A 25,662-nucleotide genomic window follows, 5' to 3' on the forward strand; every position below is an offset into this window, starting at 1 on the left:
TTTATTGTTAAGGTGGTAGCTCAAGGTCCATTTTCATACATTTTGTTTCGGCTTTAATCTGGGTAACTAAACAAGTATTGGCAAGTAAAGAATTTAAATTCACGTCTAGTTAGTGATTAGTTCTCGCAGTTGAAAGAAAAACGTAAAAATAATTAATAATCATGGATATTTCGGCCTTTAAAATTTAATATGACGAAATTTTAAAGGCAGAAATATCCATGATCATTAATTATTTTTACATTTTTCTTTCAACTGCGAGAACTAATCACTAACTAGACGTGAATTTAAATTCTTTACTTGCCAATACTTGTTTAGTTACCCAGATTAAAGCCGAAACAAAATGTATGAAAATGGACCTTGAGCTACCACCTTAATGACATATATAACATCTATGATAACTTAAATGTTAATTTGACTGGACTAATTATACAAAAACATATATTTTAACTTCAGAAGTATCGTAATAACCTATTATTAAGCAAGTTATTAGTGAATCAGGTATAAGCAGCATAATAAATTATTCAGCCTTACGAACGAATTAACCGGGTTTCTTGAATATAGAATGTTAGAAAATTTAATTAAAATGTCTGCCTAGACTGTGACGCCTTTGCCAATTTCCTTGGGAATAAAAAAATAACTTCGCTCCCATCTTTATCGGCACACTCTCAGCAGTAAACAGCTATTTCTCAATTCTCTCATTACTGCCTTAATGGATGGCGAGGGAGTCCAGCTGTGTCAGCTGTCATCCCACTTGCTATCTCACTAAACCAATTTCAAATACTTAGAGCGCGAACCGAGACGTCTTCCAAACAATGACACAACTTATTGTTATTGTATCTCGGATTAGATGGTTATTATTTTGGAAACGGCTTACATTTTAAACTCCGAGTAGTTCACAGGCTGTTTGCTTTAATTATAAAGCTAGAGATACATACAAACAGCTGGGTATGGGGAAATAGTTTTGATGCTTCTATCGATTCTGTATATAAATCCTACATGTGATATTAAACTATGTCATAATCTATATTTATATTTTTTAACATTATTTTGTCAATCATTTTGAAAGTTTTTAATTTCAGACGTGTCGTAGCCTCATTATCATTAATTATAATCCGCCGCGGTCTAAGGTTTTAATGGCTAAAACGGGGTGACCCCGTTTACTTTGTTCGTCCAGAACGATTAATGCTAAAGAACAAGAATAAGATCGTTCAATCATTGTGTAACATTCATTTCTTTTACAAATGTCGCTCGCGGCACCGCCCGCCCAAAAAACCTTCAAATAAAAGTCTCACTATGCCCTCTTCCGGGATACAAAGTAGTCTGTATGTATCAAGGTGATCTATCTGCGTGTCAATTTGCATCCAAATCCATCAAACTGTTTCTGCGTATACCTCTAACAAAAATCTATACATCTTTACAAACTTTCGCATTTATTTAGTAAGAGTGTTCGCTCATTGAGCTCTGCAATTTTAAACGAAACATTGAATCGTTTGTATCATTCGAATGATCAAAAAACCCACATACCCCAATTCATACAAAGTACATACCGGGAAAGCCGACCATCCTCTTGCAGAGCGGACGAATGGGTTTTATTCTATTATTGGCGAATCTATCGCACGTTTTACAATGTGGTTGCCCCACATGCACGAGAGCTACAATTTCAACGAAATTTCGTCTCTTGAACGCAACGAGTGTTAGAAATATACCGTAAAACTTAGATAGATAGAGCGGTTTGATTAACTCGTTTTACTCTACATCGCCACTAATACATTCGATTAAGCGTCGCTGAAGTGAGAACAAGAAAAGTCTATTAAAGATTGTTGTTCGCTCCATCAGCTACGTTTCCGCTTTGTGGAACATGTTTGCCATTAAATGCCTACTTACGCCTACTAAATATTATAATAACATTTATATAATAACGTAGCGGTTATAAATGTTACGTATACGTGATCGCGTTAATATCATGCCGTTTATAGATGCGGTATATATGTAAGTTCATGTAAATGATATTGTGACTACGCTTGTAAATAGAAATAGCTACTGAGAAGTCTTTACATGATGCATCATTTGCAAGTAGGAGAAATTCATTAAAAAATCATTAAACAATGTTGCCTTTTATAATGGTTAATTTTTAACCCACAGCATGTATGTATAACCACTTAAAAGGTTTTCAGCACAAAAGTTTCTCGAAATTAATTTTGACCGCCTGGATGTCGAAATCAACGCCTTCTCGTTACCATAGGTACCCTTAATATGCTGCCACTAAATCAATGAAGCAAGCCTGAGTTCCTAATAAATTTATATTTACCATACAAAATGTAATGTAAGATATTCTCCGCGTTCTGCACAAAAGAAGCGCAAATTCCACTTGAAATCACGTCTCAACACCGCTCATCGTTGAAACCTACTCTATTTACTCTAGGTTATAAATTGTGACGGTTGCTTATAAAATAAATCCACTCAGTATCTCCGTTCACAAGAGACACTTTTTCATGATTAAGTGTTCGTGTTTACCATAATTCAGTTCAGGAAACTGAACTATTGTATAGTCGTTTAAAAGATGTAATAGATTGAAAAAATTGCAATAGATTATAGTATTAACAAACCATGGTCTAGCAATAATTTTAAAACATAAATCACTTCGCTATAAGTAAAGTGTATATAGATGGGGTCTTAAGTAAAGCGGCTTCCATATTGAATTTAAGTAGTGTCGAGTGGCAGCCGAAGCGAGGGCCGCGGTAAGCGATATTTCAATAGCCAGAAGAGGTCACCGGGACCGGGGACCAGTGCACTCAAAATTATTGGAAATTTCGCCACGAAACAGCTGAGAATAATAAAAACGCGTGTAAAGCTGTCTAGTTAAGCGCTCGTTCCTGGAACATTTAAACAAAATAATGACTATGCTTTAAGGTTCAGTGACTAAAACAAAATAGTTCTTTGTACCAGCTAGAGATTTCGGCAGAAACTATATTTCCTTAACACACAATACACTATTTTTGTTTGTTTAAATTTAAGTTTAGGTAAATAGTAAATGTTTGTTAAAGTAAATACAAACCTAGGCTCAAAATAGGTTAATATCATTATCAAATCCATTTTGCCTTTAGGTTATAAAAGGAGATCACATCTTTTGTATTATTGATAAATTCATGAAATATCTTATACTTTTTGTGTTCTCTACCTTCTCGCTTTCAAATAAATAAATATTTTTCAATAAATAAACCAGATACTGTAAAAAATTTCTTTCTCTGTAACATAAAATGGTTTTCAAAGTTATCATATTAATGATACTAAAATTAATAGCTAATCACGAAGTTCATAAAGAATATTATAAAACGAAAACTCAAAAGCTAAAAATATTGAATTGATGACTAATTTAAAGAAAACTTTGGTCGATTAATCTAATAGCTGATGTGACGAATTATTGAACGTATTTCAATAGCAATATGGACAGAACACCTTAATAACACATCACACGATAACCATACCCACGGAGACCTCAACACAGTGAAAGTAATTACTTTGCGGTGTCAATAGCCCTGATTGGAAATTGCGAGACGATTGCACTTGTCCATTTTAAAATTAAATGTCATTAGTATGGATTATTTTACTTAACATGAAGATTAAAAAGATATTTATACTGACTATACGCATGGTTAAGTGGTAATCATGTTCAAAATAATTTATGATTCGTTGCAATGAAACCATTATTTATATTTATACACCTCATACATGCTGAAGCTGGGTGGCTTATAGGAAGCTGTTGTTAAACAAGCCAAAGCCATGCCCGTCGTCCATACTTAATACAAACATGGGAGATCTAACCTAAAACCCGACAGCATAAGACAACACTTCGGTTATTCAACATATTGTGTACGGTAGTCGTTAGGCATATGAATGGAGACAAAATATTACATAATGCAAATGCTGCCAAATTATTTCCAAAAAACACCCTTCAACAGGGCGTCGATTTCACTACTTTAACAAGAATAAAACGAAAGCAATTAAAGATAAGAACAAAAAAGATCATTCTATTTACACGATTATAAACTGATAATTACTGCAGTTGCTTGATGCTTCGATTATCAGATTTAGAGTGATTCGTAAAGTGTTTCAATATAACTGGCAACGTCTTGACAAAAGCAGCGCGATGCCTTTATGAAAGTTCTAGCTTTAAACACATTTTCTGATAAACCTTAACACTTGTAGTTGAAACTTGGATCAGAAGTGTCACTCTAAGAGGTAGATCTCTAGCCTGTAGTGAGACGTCACACAATTAATTGCTCTAAACGCAGTCACGAGGCACTATGAATTAAACCGCCTAATCAGGGCAAACCACCCCGGCCTCACTCAAAAGGAGATGCATAGTTTGGGAAATTCATTTTATGTTATATGTACTACATACGGACGTGGTTTTAATTACTAACATTAACCGTACTATTTATCTAAAAGATTTATGCTAAAACTAGTTTAAAGTTTAATGTAAGCCCGGGTCGGACATATTGATATGGGATTTTTTACAGTATCTGCCCAGAGTCTAGAATTTATGCCCGGTATGGCCATAGGCTAGTCCCCTATTACATCACGGTACGGAACACATATGACAAAAAGTTGCTTTCCTCAGCCTACCCCTTCGGGGATAATGGCGTGATGTGTATTAATTTTGTTTTTGTTTAGTTTTATGTTTATCTATTGCGGAAGACGGTGTATCTCAAGATTTTCCGTAGTTCAACCAACAAGAATACTGTTATAACCACTTTCTCACTTTTTAATCTGAAAGGATACGCAGAGTTATAGATATAATATAGCTAGCGCGCCCTCTTTTAACCGAGATTATTTTCCGTCTCATGGTGTGACAAGGATGCATGAGTATGGGAATCGAACCAAAAACCTCACAGTTTACACCCTTGGTGTATTATTCTTATACATAGCAACAAATTTAAAACTTACTTATATTTATTTCAAAGATACCTTAACGTATTTAAGAATAAATTAAATATTATTATATACATACTAGCTTTTGCCCGCGGCTCCGCCCGCATTATAAAGTTTTTCAGGCTAAAGTTTTCCGTTATAAAAGTAGTAGTTTCCCGGGAGCCTATGTTCTTCCCAGGGTCTCAAACTGTTCCATACCAAATTTCATCTTAATACGTTGGGTAGTTTTTGAGTTTAACACGTTCAGGCAGACAGATGCAGCGGGGACTTTGTTTTACCCTTAACATTTTTTTTTACAAAAAATAGGGGTTGGTGATAGAAGGGTATAAATTTAGTGTTGAATGTATTTTTAATGCGACATAATAAAAATAATAAAAAAATAAAAATTTGTATAGAATTATAAAAAATATGTTAAGGGTGGACAACCCTTAACACTTAGGAGTATGAAAAATAGATGTTAGCCGATTCTCAGACCTACTGAATATGCATGCAAAATTTGGTTAAAATCGGTAAAGCCGTTTCGGAGGAGTACGGAGACAAACATTGTGACACGAGAATTTTATATATTAGACTAGCTTCCGCCCGCAGCTTCGCCCGCGTGGATTTCGGGTTTCAAAAATGGAGAAGGTGCTCAATTTGTCGGGATGTTTTTTTAATTTATGGTGGTATGCAGGTGGTCCGATTGTCCGGTCAGGGTCTGATGATGGGATCCTGGTGAAATCGAAGGAACTTTTAACCATTAAGGTTGCACACGAATTGACGGAAGCTTAAAAATGGAGTAACTTCTCCCGTTTTTCCAACATTTTCCATCACTGCTATGCTCTTATTAATTGTAGCGTGATGAAAAGTATACTATAACCAGCTCAGGAGTATGAAAAATAATTGTACCAAGTTAAGTTAAAATCCGTCGAGTAGTTTTTGTTTCTATAACGTTTATACAGACAGACAGACAAAAATTTTACTAATTGCATTTTTGGCATCAGTGTCGATCCCTAATCACCCCCAGTTATTTTGGAAATATATTTCATGTACAGAATTGACCTCTCTACAGATTTATTATAAGTATAGATATGCAAAAGTAGCTCAAAAATTGTCCATAACGAAAACATGCATTTTAAAGTAAGACAAAAGAAATAATATCGTGAAGCCAACCAAATAACTAATGATATATTAAATTTTGTGACTGTTCAATTTAGTCGGGTCCGCGATGTCACTTTTGTTGAGTTTCAGAACGCGACATTACATTATTATATTCTGTGCTCCAACGCACACTGCTTTGATGTTAGGAACACACCTACATTGCTTAGACAACAGTGAACTTTATACAATAGCAATAAAGCTCAAATTGACTCTACGTATTAGTTAGAAAACGTTTGTATGGGAAATAGAAAAATGCTGTTTTGAGGATTTTCCCGGCAATTATTCGAATTTTTCTCACCTTTTAAAGCTTCCCTAGACCTCCACGAATAATTCAAGACCAAGATAAGATAAATCCGTTCAGCCGTTCTCGAGTTTTAGCGAGACTAACGAACAGCAATTGATTTTTATATATATAGATTTGAGTGTCGGTAGATGAAACTGGTTCGTTGCGCAAGTTATTGTGAAACAAAACTAAAATATTTATACCACACCTTCAGACTGATTAATTTGTGCTAGACATAATAATGCTACACATAACCTGCAGTAACAAGGGTAACCTTTCCGACAGTTATGGCGACATGTAGCCAAGGTTACGACTTCGCCTTCGTTATGGGAAAAGAGTCTAATTCAGAACATAAAATCAGTGGAGTACACAAACAAATTAATCGGGCTAGTCTAGGCATAGAAAGAAAAGTTCTAGAAAGGGAATAATATTGAAAGAAGATATGTGGAATAGAATTCAGCAATCACATAGATGAAATTGCGAAGATAATAAAGTATTATCAAAATGAATAATCCAGTTTGCAATTAAGGTATAAAATATTACGTTAAGTATTAAAATAAGTATAGAAATTCATTTTGAACTATGGAACAAAATATGCCCTGTACTGTAGTCGCTTATCATAAGAGTGTGTGTTATATGTAATAAACGCAGTACTAGACGTAATCCAACTAATGTTATCCATTGTGTTAGTGTATGAAGATGTTCATTAAAAGTAGACTCATAAACCGGTAAATGGTTGAATGAAATTTGGAACACAAAGTACTGAATTACTTAACACAAGAACAATTTATTACAAACTGCATAGTATTATTATTAGTATTCCTGGAAAGGAGACAGGAACAAAACCCAGTACTTTGAAATTGAAACTTACATCATGTTGCGTTTGATGAAAACAACAAAGTTACATCGTTTCCCGTCGTTCCCGACTCGTGCCAAGCTAATTTAATAACTTCGCTAGAGTAGTAAATATACATAAGTTCAAAATTTTAAAGTGATTCATTAAATTTTTATAAACATAATTAAAATAGTGATTGTTTAAAAGAAATTATTTGTTATTATTTTTAAAGCCAGACTTTCTATCTAGTGATAAGTAAGTAACATATGAGCCAAATTTTAGAACAAGAACACATAATAATGTGCAATCATAATACGAACTTCTTAATCCTATATGTAAACGGATACGTGTTACGGGGAGATATCCCCCTCGACTAAAATAATTCGATGTCACTTTAATGCATAATAGTTAAATAAGTAAGTGTAGATAAGTATAATGGAAGCTGGGATCGCATCCAAGTGTCAAGGCCACTTCCTACTTGACCACGCACTTAAGCGATGTTCGCTAAAGATTAGGCCGCTTTTTGTGGAAATGAAAAGGAGCTGGCATTAAAGAAGTAAATGGTAGCAAATTTAATGTTTCTCAAGTTTAGGTGTAGATCGAGACTTTTATTTTTTACTTGATTTTGCTCACGGCTCCGCTCGAGTGAAGCTCCTTTCGCAGAATAAAAGTAATCTATGTTAATTTACGACTTGATCAGCGTACAAAATTTTATTCAAATTCATTTACCAGTTAAGGCATTATCTTCTAACAAACATCAAAACAACGAAACATTTTTACAGTCGAAAACTCGTCACGCCAAATAAAATTTTGGACATGTAAAGTTTGTAGACCGATACCTCGACGCACCTCTTAATTATTTTTTATTAATTTAACTCTAGATTAATGCAATTAATATTATATTCTATTAAAATAATTAACCAGAAGTGAAGCAATTACAATTTTCCCTGTAATTAATAAGAATATTGACCTTTTCATATAGCATGAGTGGATTAATTAGAGGCAGAGCTGTCAGACGGCAGATTGCATCTAATTGGGGACCGGAAATGTGACCTCCTTCAGCTATAGATACACATCCGGTACATCAAGGCGGCCGTAAGACTTTGCTTGTTTGTTTTGTCACTTCTATAGATGTATATCTGCGCCTTCATCGCACCCCTACCCTCTTGAATAGTGGACCTTGATTAACTTGACCTACTTTTGAAAACGTTGTTTATTTCACGATATAAATGGACATTTTTTATAACTTGCTATACCGATTTCCATATATTTCGTTTGTAAATATTGTTCATTATTACTACGACTGCCGCGCTGAGATCCTGGGTTCGAATCCCGGGTCGGGCCAAAATAATTGTGACTGGGTTTTCCATCTTAAAAATTTCTCAGTCGCAGCTCGGAGTCAGGAAATTGGCGGTGTGATACCCCCGTGCCTGGGAAAGCACGTAAAGCCGTTGGTCTTGCGCTTGATCTCTCTCCGGTCATGTCGGATTGCCGTCTCACCGAACTATGAGAGTGAAAGGACAGAGAGTGCACCCGTGTATTGCGCACACACTTGTGCACTTTAATATCTCCTGCGTACCTGGCTGATCTCGTTGAGATTGGCCGCCGTAGCCGAAATTGGGCTAGGAGGGATTCATAATAAGTATATTTCGTTATCGACAAACTACAATAAACCTGAGCAGCAGCGAAAGGTTCATATATCCCGATTCCTGCCGGCATCCCTTTTGGGATTTATGTAAAATCTACTGACTGCATTTATTCATACTAATACCTATACGTTGTATCGGAGTCCTTCTCTGAATGCTCCAACACTGGTCCCAATAACATAATTATTTGTAAACGTTGAGGTTTTAGTATTTCATTATTCCTTTTTTTTGCAAACCTAATCCCATACATTGCCAAACGATAAGTTGTAAATCCTCATTCCGAGACTTTTACTTTCGCGTTCAAAGTTTTTCACTTACATTAACATGAATCCACAGACATATATCAGTGTTTCGGGGAAACTTTAAAACATATTTATAAGCGTGAAAGTATTGGGTAACAAGAAGACTTAAATTGTGTATGACCTTTAGAAATAAAGTAACCCGATCATTTTATATAAATGTTATTTTTTATTTGGAACTAACAATCCGCCTCAGATTTCCATGGGTAGCACTAATTATCTATAGCCATATGACTTTTGGTGGTCCGATCGCGAGTATGGACCGCCACAGAATCATCCGCAGACAGTTAGGTAGGATTCGAAGATTACCAAAACAATTCGTTCACGCGTTTTAAAGTCCACAGGAAACATTATACACATTTATTTTTATATAAATAAACTATTTACATTGATTTAAAAATTCCAATTGCTTACTTCAATCTGCGAAACTTCAAATCGTCCTATATGTGTGATAGTTGATTGAAAAACATAAAATCACAACAGTATTTAAAATTGTTCCAATATGTCCCGTTCTCCGTTTACTGCTATCGACTATGGTGAACTATTGTAACAACAAATTTTAATAAAACTTTTTTGTTCGCAGCTCGTCCGCGAGTGAATTGATCACCAGGCGAGGCGTTTTCTCCAGAAGACAATATGGTTCGGTGGAACAGGTAAAATATTTGATTTTTTAATGTAAACGGAATTTCGACCGCAGCTTTGTCCGCGTATAAGCGCATGGTTGAAATAATAATATCGACTACCTACAGCTGCATTTTGGATTGTGCTTCGATTTAATTTAACGTAATTTAGAAGTGGTAACAATAATAGGTTATTATTATTGGTATATATTGGTTATTATTGTTGTATTTCAATATTAGCCAATCACAACGGCCCTACGTCTACGCACTGCGAAGACTGCCATGCCGTCAGCACTGAGAAACAGACTTTATACTTATGTATGTACCTGAAAAGATTATATAAGAAGTTTCAATGAGTTGTACAAAATGCTACAGCCGGTTCTCGGTACCACATTGTAAACTGTATGGTATCATATCTTGACTCTTGAGTACTCTTGCGACTAGGTCTCGTTAATTATGACGAGATCAGAAACGGATATCAGATACAAAACTATTCAAATAAACAAACTATCCGTTTTTAACCGACTTCAAAAAAGGAGAAGGTTGTCAATACGACTGTATTTCTTTTTTGTGTGTTTGTTAATAAAAACTATTTAACAAAAGATTTAACGGCCTCCAAAAACCACTAAAAACCAAAAAATAATTTCATATTACCTATATACTTTTGTGACCAATTTTGGAGTCGGTGCGTAATAAAAATCAAACATTTGTCATTTTTAAATTGCTAGTTAAGCTAGATAAATAAGTACATGAACAAATATACGAAAACAATGTTTGATTGTAGGTATATATAACAAATAATTGTCCAGTCGTATAGACAAATAACACAGATATTATTATCCTCACACCAATATCAACTATTTGTTTGATCTCTTTGTTTAATATGACCCAATTCTTCGTTCGTCTCCAGTAATTTAAATGATAAATATTTTTAAAATAGCTATAAATAACACCCGTACCTACGTGATGTAATCACACAGCCAAAACCACAATACGCCATTGTGTTTGTTACTTTGAAAAATTGCGAACAAGGAAACAAATCTGACATCCTACCTAGTAAATTAATATCACAAATATTAATTCTCTTGCAGTGAAATATGTCTGCAATATTTTTATTGCATTTGTTTTTGCGAAAGAAATTCCAAGGAAATATTTCATAAGGACAGCGAGCGGAACGTGACGCTCGTTTAAAAATGCCGTCGCATGACGGAGTGCATCGCGATACTCGTTGATAGTTGATACAGTTGAATTACAAGAAAATTAAATTTATACCGAGGACGGAAACAAGTTTGTTTGGCACAATACTACATATAAAATAGAATTGTAACATATTATTTACGTCAAGGGCTGTATAATATTGTTATCTTTGCCTCGGTAGATAAATTTAATAATGACGCCTACCTATTTTTTCCTCTCTTACGGCAAATCCTCAAAGATAATGCTTTAAGCAGTCTATTTATAATTGTGTATAAGTATATATATTATTATGTTCCACAGTAACGCCTACAGATCCGAATTTGATAAATGATGTGTCTATCGGTTATTTTGTTTTAACAATATCAACTAAGTATTCTGCCATGCAAGTTTTTCAGAAAATCTTTTAATAGCGCTTTTTTTAACCATCAATGTAAAGTTTAAAATTTGTAAGTAGCATAACAAATTTGAAACTTCACATCTCCTGTACACGTTTGTGTTCCTACCAACATTTATTATTTCTTAACAAAAATAAAATACAAGGAATTTACTTTACCCTACAAAAAAAAACTATTATACTTAACGTGTATATACTATTTAAAGTTTTTAAATTTGTTCACCTACTTTTGTGACTATAGACAAATGATAAAGACCTTTCTTATCAGTTAACCCACTTGGGTAACGTTTTTTCAATACAATATCCCTGAACACTTTACCCCTAACATGTGTGGTGCTGCTATGTAGGTGCCAAAACGTAAACACAGAATATCACGTTCATCGATGTTTCAAATGATAATGGTGTAATATTATAAAACAAACAAACATGCGTGGTGCTTGATGTGGTGATTGTATCTACAAATGTTGCTATTGACCACAAATATTTGTGTCGATTCTAGGTGTATTGTAAGCCCAAGTATTTAATCATTATTTTATCGTGATTTTTCGCCCGGTCATCGCCTGTCTTCATTTTCTGAAACCATTCTCTTACAGTATTCTTTAAAAAAATTAAAGTGAATGTATATATTTATAATAGAATGAAATTATATAGAATGTACATATTTTCGATTCCATATAACAATATATCTCTCATGGCCGTTCCTTGTATCTTGTTGCAATTCCTTATCATAATATGTTCAGCTATAAATATGAAACTCGTGCCGTGTGGTGCCGTCTGCCCTTGCCTGAACATGTCTATGATATTATTGTGAAATACTGGAGCATTCAGGAAAAACATTTTCAGAATACTAATCACAAAGTGGTAGATCTGGCGTATAAGAAAATCCTCTATGTAACATAGTCCGTGTTGGTAATTACTAAAAAAAATCGAAATATTCTTAAATATTCTCTATTTAAGTATTCAATGTAACGACGAATCGGAACAAAATATTGATTTGAAAAGAAGTTAGGTAATCTATAATATGTTCACATTTCATTTTTCCTTCTTTGAAGACTGTATAAAGTTTAGCGGCATGCTAATATACTACTATCTAAGGGTCTTATTTATGTGCTCAACTTCGCTGATTTATAAATTTTATTTTGCTGACAGAGTATTTTGATAGAGGGTTATCAAACGTATACGGACTACGTGCTAATAAAAAGGCTGTAAAACATTTTCCTAGAAGAATAAAACTACCTGACTTGAGGCACATAATATTAATACAAACCCTGTATTATATAGTCCCACTGTTGGGCACGGGCTCCTCTACTACTGAGAGGAATCAAGCCTTAGTCCGCCACGCAGAGTCACATACTATTAAATCATATGTGATCACAATTTATCACAGATTACCTATTGAGTTGGTTAAAAATAATGGATGTTTTGTAGTAATTTCCTTTCTATATATGATGTTTGTGCTAAGTCGCATCATTATATCAAAATAGCCATCTAGAACAATTAACACAAACATTTTGGGACATTATTTACTTGCTTTAACTCGGGGCCCTTCTTGTAAGTCTTTACCCAGAATAAAAGCAATTAAAATAAAGTACATACGGTGCTACTTACAGACATAATATTAGGTTTGAATGTAATTATAATCGGTCGTTTGTTCTAGAAATTTCCATTGAATTAAAAACTCACAAACATACGAGCTCTATCTCTTTACTACATATCTATTCCTCTTTGTAGCAGGTTTAGGTCTTATGCCAATATACGATAGATGTAAACATCAAATTTCAATACTCGGTCATTTACTTTCATTACGAAGCTTCAATATCAATGAGCCTTTTGATGCTCAAATATCCTTTAACATTGCTTTTGCTGTGAAATTTGATATTGAACTTATAACAGGCATACCATATGTCACACTTGAATGGATGAGTTAGGTCCTAAAGAGACGCTAATATTAGTACCTCGAGAGGTTTATTTGAAGTCACGTTTTTTGCTGAACAGAGACTGTTATGAATATAACGTGTGCACATCATTTTAAATATTGTAGGATATTTAAGTTATTATAATTATTTCTAACTTTAATAATGGGAGAAGAGTGTATTGTGTCTATGAAACCAATTCTGAAAATTCTTTAACGAACAAAAATTTACATTGTTCGTTACTAGTAAATTATTCAGTTTTTTTTTATTTGATTTCTTAAGTAGATCATGCAAGTATAGCAGTGACCCAAACTAGACTTATCCTCGTATATCTTGTTAATTCAAGACTAAAACGTCAAACTCTCTGGCGTGTATAAACGAAAACTCCAATAAAAAATAGATTGCGATGTAAATGATGATGAATGTGGATGAGATGGCTGAAAAGTTGCATCAATTGCTGAGCACTCCGCCATTGTTGCTACAACAACGGTTCTTTGTCTTCGCTAGAAATTTACGGACTACGTAAACGTAAAATTGGGTAATACTTTTTGCATGAATAAACCATTTCTCTAGGATATATAACGCTATTTAGAATATAAGACTGATGCATTTAAAATTATACCACTAGTGTAGATATGTATTATTTTATAAATGTTTTGAAACTGAATAAAGAAATTAATAACATAATGCTTAATTAAGAATATTAAACAGAATTTCAGTCTATAATTATCCTCGCTTCACTAAAACTTGTCTTAAATACTTTACTATGCTCAACCAAAAGTTTAGTAAAAATTACAAAATCGAAACATTTTATTTATCCTAAAGTATTGTAAATATGCCTTAAATTAACATTGTATACCTATACGGAAGAAAATAAGACCCCTAATGTGACTCAGCTCCATCAAGAATTCCTTGAGGTTTTCGCAAGAATGCACGAAAATCTTGTTAGTAATGTTATTCCGATTTCACCGACCTCTGCTGTATGTGACCTCTCTTTATTCGAATTATCTAGACCAGCAAACAGATAAGAAATTGACTTCTCCATAATAAAATAGAACATAGCTATTCTCCGTATTTTTTATTTATTCCTAAAGTTCCTTTGACAATAGAGCAGCAAAATTATCTTATTATATAATTTAATTAAACGTTATCTCTCGCGTTAATAATATTCCATATCTGTGGCAGGTAATATTAAATTAAAGCGTAGTGATCATTTGTTTACCTTTTGATTTCGTAACTAGGCAACCTAATTTCATATTTTTATTAAAGTACTCTACTAAAATATCAAATTTAATATAACATTTAACGTCATGTTAATATCAAGAGAGATAGATATTTAAGTCAATTATTTTCCACGGGAGCAAATTCCAAGAGTGACATAAATAAATAGAAATGTGTTAATCCTGAACATGATCTACGTTGCTTTACGGTCTCGGGTTCGATCCCGTATAAGTGCTATTAGATTTTTCTACTCAGTATCAGCCCGAAGTCTGAATTAAACTCGAAATAGCAACAGGCGCGCTCCATATCGCATCCTGGGACGGACAGTGGGTGCACCACGTGCGCCCCTGCCTATCCCTTCAGAGATAAAAAGTGTGTGTAGATTTATTATTATTATTATATATTTATTTCCAACCTGGTGTATCAACTTAGACATAAAAATCAAATATCTGTTTCTATTTATATACAAACAATAGTCTTGCAATAAAAGTCTAAAACAGAGTGGGATGAAAACAAATCTGCGAATAAATCTTTTACAACTAGAAAAAGTTCGCAAGCAAGGCACGTATCGAACACAAATGGGGGCTGAGCATCCAGACTAGTGCCACAAGAAATACCTTCGAATATTTCGAATCGTTTCAAATGTAGAAACTCGTAAAAAAGCAACGTAGCGCACATGTGTGCCTAGATTACGCATTAATACCTATTTTAGTACTACGTTAAATAATATGTTTATGATAAATCAACATTTGGTAAACCAAATATGATTATACAACGAATTGAAAAGGTTATATAGCTTATTTGATAACACTCAACTAACACAATGAAAGTTAAACCAATTTCAAACTAAATGCTTAAAATAATTAATAACCTCGATAGTCTAGTTGGGAATGAGTCGGACTCCCGCAAACCCAAGGGCCCGCAGCACTGAATTTTCTAAAATTAAGTGAATATTCTTTGTGAATACTTTAACGGTGTAGAAAAACATCGTGAGAATACCTGAGAAGTTCTCCTTAATAGTTTCAAAGGAATGTGAAGTCTGCTAACCCGCACGATGCCCAGCTTGGTGAACTAAGACCTAATCCCTCTCAATAGTAAAGAAGGCCCGTGCGCAGCTGTGAAACAGAATACATGGCGAATATTATAAATACTTGAAACCATGCGGTATTATTTATATTCCCAGTAAACAGATATTTTATCTTTAACCAAATGTATTAAAAATACATCTTACAATTAGTAGTAAGGTTTGCAGATATCCCGTACTTAGTAGTACACCTTGCCCTTTTTATGCAATAGAGGAATGGATATGCATCAAAATAAACAAGAGTGTCGATTTTGATTAACGTTCGTGTTGTTTAATACTGGTCACTGGAGGGACCAGCGAGGCGTGACCGATTGCCACAATAGCACCCGACCTATTGTTAGGTCACGAGTATTGTGATGATGTCATATTGATTGATTCGTTCTACCAGAGGAGAGCCAATTAGTGCGTTCAAGTGGAATTTGGATTCAAGATCGTCAGTTTGATTGTTCAATTGTTAATTAGTAGTGTTACGTAAACCTGGCGATTGCCTTGGCCAATGATTTGTCAGCTTCTGTTTAAACTGAGACGTTGAGCTAAAATTCTTTTATCTTCGCACTAATTACAATCGAACATCAGCGTATAACGTTATAGACCTTTATTATTTTTCTCATTTAACAGCTAGAATCTTAAACATTAAAAGTTTTAAGGTACTGTAATGGTAAAAAAAAATATACTTAACTAGCTTTTGCTCCAAATAATAATTCCGATACAAATATTAATCATGTGATATTCTAGGAAAAGAATTTCCATTAAATATTATTCAGCATCCCGGTATCAAATAGATAAAATATAAAATACTGAATAAAATACACGAATTCTTTTGAGTTTAAAAATATTATTTAATTTTCAAATAGAGAGCTTTCCACGAAATCCACCTCAGCATGATACATTTAAAAAATACCACTACATTTCATACGACAAGAGTTACACGACTCGAATTACTTAAATGAAAAGCATATTTTTGTGGAATTTCTCGTCATATAAATGATAAATGAAGTACCTACAAAAAAGATGGATGTGTAGTTTCATTTTTTCACAGGAATATCAATGCATAATAAAAATAATTATAATCAGATAAACGTAGCCACAAAATACGTAATTTCTAAACAGCAACTTTATTGACTAAATATATAAAATTCATACGAATTATTCAATATCAAACTAAATTTTATCGAAATAACTTTGAATTATGCGTCTCGTAAAAAAATTGTTACCGGTTTCATCATTTAAATCTTATCTCCGTTTCTAAGATTACTTAAAATAAATAGATTCAGCAAATCTGTTCGCCTTGTTTCACACCGTGACAGAGCTGACGGCATCGAAGTCGTTCAATTAATATCAAGCAATGTATTTACTTACGACAACTTCACTAGAAAACTTTAGTTTAATCGTATCTCCGGCAAGTTTTATTTGCCTTCTATACCTTTTGTATTGAATATCTTTTGACCTGAAGGGAACGATTTAATTAAGAAGTATAACGTTTTTACCTTTTAATTTTGAAAAGAGTTTCTTTTCAATTATTTGTTCTTGAGAAGGTTTTTAAAACCAACCTAGATAATAATATAAATACATGTATGGCCGTTTAATCTGAAGCTTAAACGTCTACGGTACGACAGCGCTCTGAGGTCCTGGGTTCGAATCCTGGGTCGGGCAAAGTGATATTTGGGTATTTCTGCTCTGTATCAGCCCGTAATCTGGAATTTGTTCCCGATATGGCGATAGGCTCGCCCCCTATCACATCATGGGACGGAACACACTCGGCGAAAAGTGGGTGCCTTGGTTGCGCCTCTGCATACCCTTTCGGGAATAAATGCGTGATCTTGTAAATGTCTGTCAATTTGTTTAACTTCTAAGCGTAGTAAAAATATGGCTAATAATATATTTAGCTATCTATAAAAAGCACACGGAACTATATTCACGTACCACATTACGTTACCCGTTGTGATAACGTTTTTATAAATTTCATTAACTGCCGTTGATCCGAAGTATATTTGACCTCAAAGAGCAATAATCTCTGACTGCAAAGGATCATCAGGCCAATAAGTGTAGCTAATCCCACAGCTTTATTAACCGGGTTTTACGTTACTAAGCCCCACCTGAACGCCATTGTTCAAGGTAATAAAGCGAAACTCAGAGGATTCTTTTGCTGAAAATATTTAATTTAAAGGTACGTACCCGTTACCTAAATGTATGAAGGTACGATGTTATTAAAAAGTGCGCTATTTACCTCACTGGTACACCTTTTTAGGTTTCCGTACTTCAAAAGGAACCCGTATAGAATCACTTTGTTTCCAGTCTGTCTGCCTTTCTGTTTGACAAAATTATTTTTCTAGGGAACGTGTAGAGGTATCAAGTTGATATTTACATACTCTGGTTTACGGACTCTTATTGCTGTGAAAAATCAAACTTGTAAGTCACACGATTAAAACATATGACCGTTTATATCGCATATTTTGCGATTTCACAAAGAAATAAAAACCTATAGAATACTTCTTAATGACCTAGAATTATAAAATTTGGTAAGAAGATATATTTTACAGCACATGTAAAAGTAAAAACTGAACATCGTAAATATGTATTTGATGTTATACTTAATCCTGTAATTTCTAATTTTGTAACCTATTTGACGACTTATAAAATTATTTCGTTTTCCTCTTATTTGTTACCGTGTTTGTTCCGGGTTTGCCCGCGAAGCGAGGCGTTGTAACATGGCAATAAAAAGAAAACACACAAAGAATAACATAATATAAATAATGAAAATGACAGAGCGCCGATACTTAAAGAGAAGAAAGTGCTTTCTTCTATCATAGTTTATATTTTTTACTACCAACACTGGCAGCCTACGAATAAAACACGTCTCATTAATATCTATAAAATACTGAGAAATAGATAAACGTTTCATATTTTATTCCTTTAGTTACCTTTAAATTTATGTTTTGCACAGACAGAAAACCGTAGCTTTATTTACTCAAACATTATTTCACAGTCCACTCAATCCCATTTCGGCTTTCGTGTCCATGACGAATGAGGCTTTAAGAGCGTGTTTTTGCCCCAAAATGAGGTCTAAGAAATGCGCGATACATTTATCAGTTTTCATTTTGCGGAAAGGCCTCCGCTTTTGGCTTCAACCCGTATTCATTGACCTTTACAAAATTTAGCCGGCAAACATACAGAAGGTTAATCTTTTCGGTAAATTATACTTGTAGCTATAACTGAAATGAAGCGGTATAGTATTTGATTTGTTGCTAAATGCTTTTGAAAAAAAATATGGTAATTATTTCAGTATATTTAAAAATATTATTAGCGTCGATGGAGACCTAACTTACGCTTTCCTAATGTTGTAATGCGGTCGCGACGACAGGCAAAAGTTAGTACTAAGTCTATAAATAGTAAATACCGACTCTTTATTACATATAATGAAATTGTAACAGCCCGAAATCTGCACCTTATAGATATTGAAGAATAACTAATATGGGAAGTCTTTATAAGAGCAAATACCGTGACCCTTTAGAAGGTCGCCCTCAACATGGCCGCTTAAGGGCTCGCAGTGCCTAAAGCACTCACCCGCAAGAGCGGTGTCTGTCTAAAAAACGGATGACATGTCAAAAACAAAAGAGGGCAAACAACAGTTTTTAGGTTTTTTTTCTGTCTTTGTGCTAGAAACTCATCGTGCAAAAAGTAATTCATAGAATTGAACCCAGTTTCACCGATGTATGTGTTTTCTCCCGGAAAAATATGAAACAAGACTTCTCGGAAAAAAATATCACGCAGGCAGAACCGCGAGCAAAAGCTAGTTATATATTTTTTCCGGAATATTTATAATTTCAGGAAAATGTTAATAATAAATAATATGATCATTTATATTTGCAATCTCAATTTATGGTCTTTTTTGTGGCAACATTTTCTTTTACCTATCAATGACATTACTGAGATAAGGGTTTTATCACCGTGAATTTCTTTAATAACAGCCCATATTATACTTCAATTGTTGCTTCTAATAAATTATTTTAGAGCTACCACAGTTTCTGGCAAGATAATAAATATAGTAGTTAACCCCAAGTTGTCGTTACATGAAGTCTTTATGAACACAATGATGGAGTTCATTTTATTACACACATATTGTCTAAATTGGTCATTATTACTAAACCACGTTCACACTCCGCCACTTCAGGTTATATTATCACCCAAATACCATCGGGACGGTTCGGTATAGATTAATACGTTTATTTTTATTAGCTATACATCTAAATTATTTCATAAAAAGTTGACAAATACAAACTACAATTTATTACTACTTTAAATAAATAACTATGTTGACTACGGTTTAAAAAAAACTAAAAATCGCACGCGCACGTCCATTAACTACTATAAAATCGTAATGTCGTAATTCTTGGTCAATACCTAATAAAAAATCTATGTTATTCACATGATGAGATTCCACTATTAAAATCGACCTTGTCAATGTCTAGACTGGATATATTCTGTAAAACATACAGTTCAAATACATAAACACACAAAAATATTAAAATTTCAAATATGTTCCAGCTTGTCGGAATGTACCTAATGTTTATTGAAATATTTTGAAACAGTGTTGGAATTCATAAAGTTGTAAAATAGAATATTGCATTGTATGACTTATGAAATTCTACTAATGTTATTATTTGGTTATTTATTAGCAATATTAGGGCATTATGTAAAAATATTTTATTAGTCGAACACGTGGCGGTGAATAATAATCAAACGGCACAATAACATAAAGTAGATTTTAATTGGTAATATCGCGTCCATTGAAAACATTTTGTACAAAAAACATATTATAAACCACATATTTAATATCAGTTGTTTAGCGTTCCATTGTTCACCATAACATAATCAGAAGGAAAACGAAATTTAAGAATAAAAAGCTAAAACGTAAATTCGACTCAAGACTTACCTCAATTTGGAACACCTTTGAGAAAAAATATTGCTCACTTCTCTGAATTTGTATTTACCGTTTTTGTGAAATTAATTTGTGAACTTTCCATCGTGAATTCAATTTATTATTATGTCGGTTGCCTGCTCCACTTCAAGTTTCTATTGACATTTTCCAAAAGGCGGTGAAAGTTCAAATCGGGTGCTTCGCACGTAAGGGTTTTTGTGACATTATATACAATAACGCGTAGTCACCTTAATTCATAACAATAGGGCGTAACGTGTGCACGATGATCGCTGGACAGGCAAGGGTGTTCCACATCACACCTTATAACGAACCAACATGACTCAACAGTATCATGTGACCATTATTATTTAGGCCTCGCCGTCCCTATTTTCCCACTAGAAAGCAGCGGAGCATGAATGTTCACAAATAATAGGCAGCTTGCACATTGTCCTATATCTAGTACCGATATAGATCGTTCATTACACTGCGCTTTCCCTGTTAATTAATGGACATGCTGTTCGAAGAGACGAGACTAAATGATACGAAGTAAACACTTACCGTAACTTCGTACACTTAGAGAAAATACTAAATGTTCTTTGTAATTCCTACTATCTCATTCAGATTTGATTTACGGTAAAAAAACTAGGCATAAAACTAAACTATGATATAAATATGAATAATAAATCAAAAGTAAAGGAAGTAGGAAAAGTTTCAAGTATTTTTTCATGGACCTGTAGCTTTTTCATAGTTAATTTATTATTATTTTGTGAGTCTATACAATAATATATTAAGATGCGGTATAGTCCAGGAAATCCATAATAAATCATAAGTAAAATATTTCAATGCTCAGTGCAATAAATAAAATAATGTGGTGTAATTAATTATTGTCGGAACAGTAATTAATCGCCCGCTCATGTGTAATTTAAAATCATCGGAAAAACAGAACAGTAGGCTCGTGCAGTACAAATGAAAGTGCGTGTTGCTCGTTGCGTAATATATCGTTTATTACACGTACCGTAGACATAGCGACTACTGGCAGCACGCAATAGACAATGTAATACATTACGTAACATAATGAACTTGTCATCTGTTAGCGGCACATCATTACCGTAGAAACATTACAGCTGAAATTTCCACATTGCATCCCACTACTACACAATATTATATTTATTATTACTAAACAATGGGCTGGTTAGATAGATTGGGTTCAATCCTTGATTTTCCGCTATGATAGATGAATTTACGGCATTATTAAATCCGATATGAATTCTCCTAGTTACAATTTTGACAAACTATGTAGCATGATTTTTACTTTGAGTTAGTATCGAGGTACGGAATAAATACCTTTTTAAATATATCTAAATAGCTATACCATATTCGGTAAATATCAACTAATTAAAACTTTTCAATAGTTAGCCTGTGATCGAAGTTGTGAAAAAAACTTAACTTTATGTCATTCATTTTAGTGTTCCAAGTTAGAGCTAGTTTGAAGGAGACTTTTTATGACTTAACTCTCATTTAGATTATTGGCGAATACTTCGCCGAATAACTTGGCGAATAATTCGTGCACGAATATAGATATGAATTATAATTAACGAATATACTCGAATATGCAACAGCATATTTATATTTAATTTAAACATAAATACTCATGTTCGTGACTCTTTGACTGTACTCGGCGAGTACCTAAATCAGGGGTTATAAATTTCGAAGAGCATTCACCGATGGGTTCTCGATGCAACGCACTATGCAGAAACGATTTGGCCTAGTTATTGTCGCCCGCCTAGCGTCTATACTCTTTATGGATATGGTATCAAATATGGATCGTTATTTTTCTAAGCGTCTGGAAATCGTCAATAAACGCCTATATACCACAATTGATTGATTTATTTCTTCCTAACCGAACTTTGTCCACGGCGGCCAATCTCAACGGAGGTCACTCAAGTACGCAGGAGATATTCTAGTACACAAGTGTGTGCGCAATAAACAGGTGCACTCTCGGTTTCTTCACTCTCATAGTTCATTAAGACGGCAACCCGATAAAACCGGAGACATCAGGCGCAGGACCGACGGCTTTACGTGCTTTCCGAGGCACGACGGTAACACACCGTCACCTTCCCGACTTCGAACTACGACTGAGTAATTTTTAAGATGGAAAAACCGAGTGTCAATTATTTGACCCGAGATTCGAACCTAGGACCTCAGCGCGGATTCGTTCTCCTACCGTACACAATTAAAATTACGCCACCACGACAGTCCACCCATACACAACTACTACGAATACTATAAAAATCTTACCTGACCTTATTGCTAACGTGTAATTGTTTACTGTACTGCGAGCTAGTACGGACAAAGTAAGCTAGTTATTCCGTTCTTCAGATAGCGGTTCCCTTTATTACCCACGTTTATAGCAAGTTATGGCTTCGCACGCTTATAACACGGGGTCAAAGCAGCGTTAACGTACCCCCGATATTGTATTATCTGAAATGATGTAATTAAAAAAATATTTTTAGAGATTTGATTGTTTTTTTTTATATAAGTATATCATCAATTCAAGTCAATTGCTCGCGTTGCTTTAGTACTTACATCTAACACATCTATAAAACCTTTGTGCCTTAGGAACTGTGCTTTATTAGACTTGCCACGACTATTCGTCTAGATACTATTCGGTTTTCAGCATATTCGGCTACTTTTATCCTATTCGGGCGGATACCGAATACCTAGTGACTTTTCGGCCCAATACCTAGGTACTATTCGGCCGACTACTGAATACTTAAGTTGTTTTTTTGTACTTTTTGTTGTAGTTAGATAACAAAAATAAAGAGATAAATTAATTTATAATATATTTTCCTTTTTATCATGAAAGTAGTGAAACATAATCAATTTTGATTATTATAAACAACATTACCAAAGGAATTATAGTTATTAAAATTTAGAACTGGCAGATTGTAGTGCAAACAGTCTTATTTTGCATTCTTAGGTAGTTTAGTAGTTGACTAAACTAATGGTAGGGAGCTAGATAAAAATTATCCGTCACATACGTTCCGACAACGTCCAAACGAATACTCTTGCCGAATATTCGGCTATTCGGCTATTCAGCCAGGGAGGCAGCAGGATATTCAGTATGCGGCGAGTGGCCAAATATACTATTCGTTGCAAGTATAGAAATCATGTATTTTTCAGATCATAAGAAATATAATCAAACGCAACTCGTGTCCAGCCTTAGGTTCCTCTACGGAAAAACCTGATTAATAATAAGCGTATGTGTGTTAAGTGGGTTTATTATTTATTGGCATAAACTGTCCTCGAACATAAACGGCTATTTTCGTAGTCGAGAGGCAAACGGATTACTCCTCGGGCTATTAAGCTTAGTGTTATATTGAGTAATAAAGATATAACAGTTTTTATTGCCGCTGTAATTCCAACTTTATTAGGTGGTCGCCATGAATTATTAAATTACATTACTTAAAACACCAAAGCGTTCAATCCTTTACAGTTAAAATTAATAATTTTGCCCCGAATATTATTGGTATGGCGCTGATTTGATTTGACATGAAAAAAAATGAATGTTCTGACATGAAATTTACTTCGTGAAAGATCTCCGTTGTTTAACAAATTGCTTTCCTCGAACGACGTTGACGCAATGTTAAAATAAGAAATTATGCTTCTGCGTTGTGTCGACGGTATCATTTTATGGTTTCGATTATTAATATTTTAGCACTGATCTCCAGGCTTTGTCTTTGCGATGTTACTTCTTTTATTGCATTTAAAATAGCCCCAGTTGAGAGCATTCTACTAAATCTAATGAGAACCCGCTGCAAGCCCTTAAATATGTCCTCTCATGTCTAAATAGGCTGTATAGTGAAATGAATGATGGTAATCACATGGCTAAGTCTTCAATGAATAAACAACAATCATGCATTTATTTTTTATTTATCATCTTGTTTAATAATAATAATAATAAGTAGTAGGTAGTCAATAAGACATCATTTTTAGGGTCCCAAACTCAAAAGGAACCTTATAGAATGACTCTGTTGCCTGTCTGTCAAGACCCTTTTTCTCAGGAACAAGTTAAGCTATTGAGTTGAATTTTGTATCAAATACTCGAGTCTACGGTTTCTTTCAACTGTAAAGGAATCTAACTTGAAAGTTAACGCGATCACAAGATATGACCTTTTATGTATATTCGTCGTAATTTTACGATTTCACAAAGGAATCAAAACATTTAGGATACTTTCACGTTGACCTAGAATCATGAAATTTGCAAGAAGCAATGTCTTATAGCACATGTAGTGGAAAAAATGACAAAACTGTAAATATGTACATTTAAAACATGCACTAAAAAGCGGATTTACTAATAAATCTTAGTATTTGCGATTAGTGCAATAACCGTGCCATCTTTGTGAAGTTTGGACTTGTATACTTAGTTACCTTACCTAAAAGTCTGTACGGAGCCCTCGGAGTGTAAGTCGAGTTCGCACTTATCCGGTTTTTTTAATTAAAATCCGGTGTTTTTAAATAAAAGCATGTGTAAAGGTATATACATGGCTTTTGCTTGATATACCTATAATACCAAAAGAATCATGAATACATTGCCTAGCTCAAAAGAATTAAATAGGGATTAACGAAAGAGAAGTGTCAATAGGACCTCGAAAACCCATTCCATGCGAAATGGATCTACAAGCTGTCACATCATGTGTTTTTTTAGTAGTTCTACTACCCAGTAGATTATGAGAGAAATGCAGATATGAAAGAATAAGGACGATTAACGAGTCTGGATCTAGTTTCGTGGAAGATATTATTTCAAACAGTGGTAAACTGACGGAAAATATAAGCCAAAACTTTGGCTATATTAAAAGATTTTTCATTTGCCTCAAGTAAACGAGATCCAAATCTCTACAAGAGACAACTTAGAAATGCCATTTTCCAATCATATTATCTCGGCCAAATTAATTTATTTCCAGACTTGAGTAATATTATTATCCGAGATTAAAATCAAATTGTTTTATTACCCACTTATCAAACTTGAATCTATTAGACTTCTTTGCTAGCGCGGTCTGTGATGTTATCGTATGGGGTAAAATCACTCTGAAGCTATTTTTTCTACTAAAGTGATACCAAAGGCCACGCTCCAGATTTTGCTTGCGGCCCTGCCCGCGTGAAAAAAGTTTTTCGGGATA

General features: G+C 34.0%; 1 protein-coding gene across 1 annotated transcript in view; it reads left to right on the forward strand.

The window, feature by feature from the left end:
- LOC115452042 (GTPase-activating Rap/Ran-GAP domain-like protein 3) overlaps positions 1-25,662 on the forward strand; it is a 99,626-nt gene that overhangs the window by 52,929 nt on the left and 21,035 nt on the right. Inside the window, 1 exon segment of the mRNA XM_037444484.1 lies at positions 9,719-9,788. Within this exon segment, the coding sequence (XP_037300381.1) occupies positions 9,719-9,788 (70 nt within the window).

This window comes from Manduca sexta, chromosome 28, assembly GCF_014839805.1.
Source record: "Manduca sexta isolate Smith_Timp_Sample1 chromosome 28, JHU_Msex_v1.0, whole genome shotgun sequence".
Taxonomy (NCBI): Eukaryota; Metazoa; Arthropoda; class Insecta; order Lepidoptera; family Sphingidae; genus Manduca; species Manduca sexta.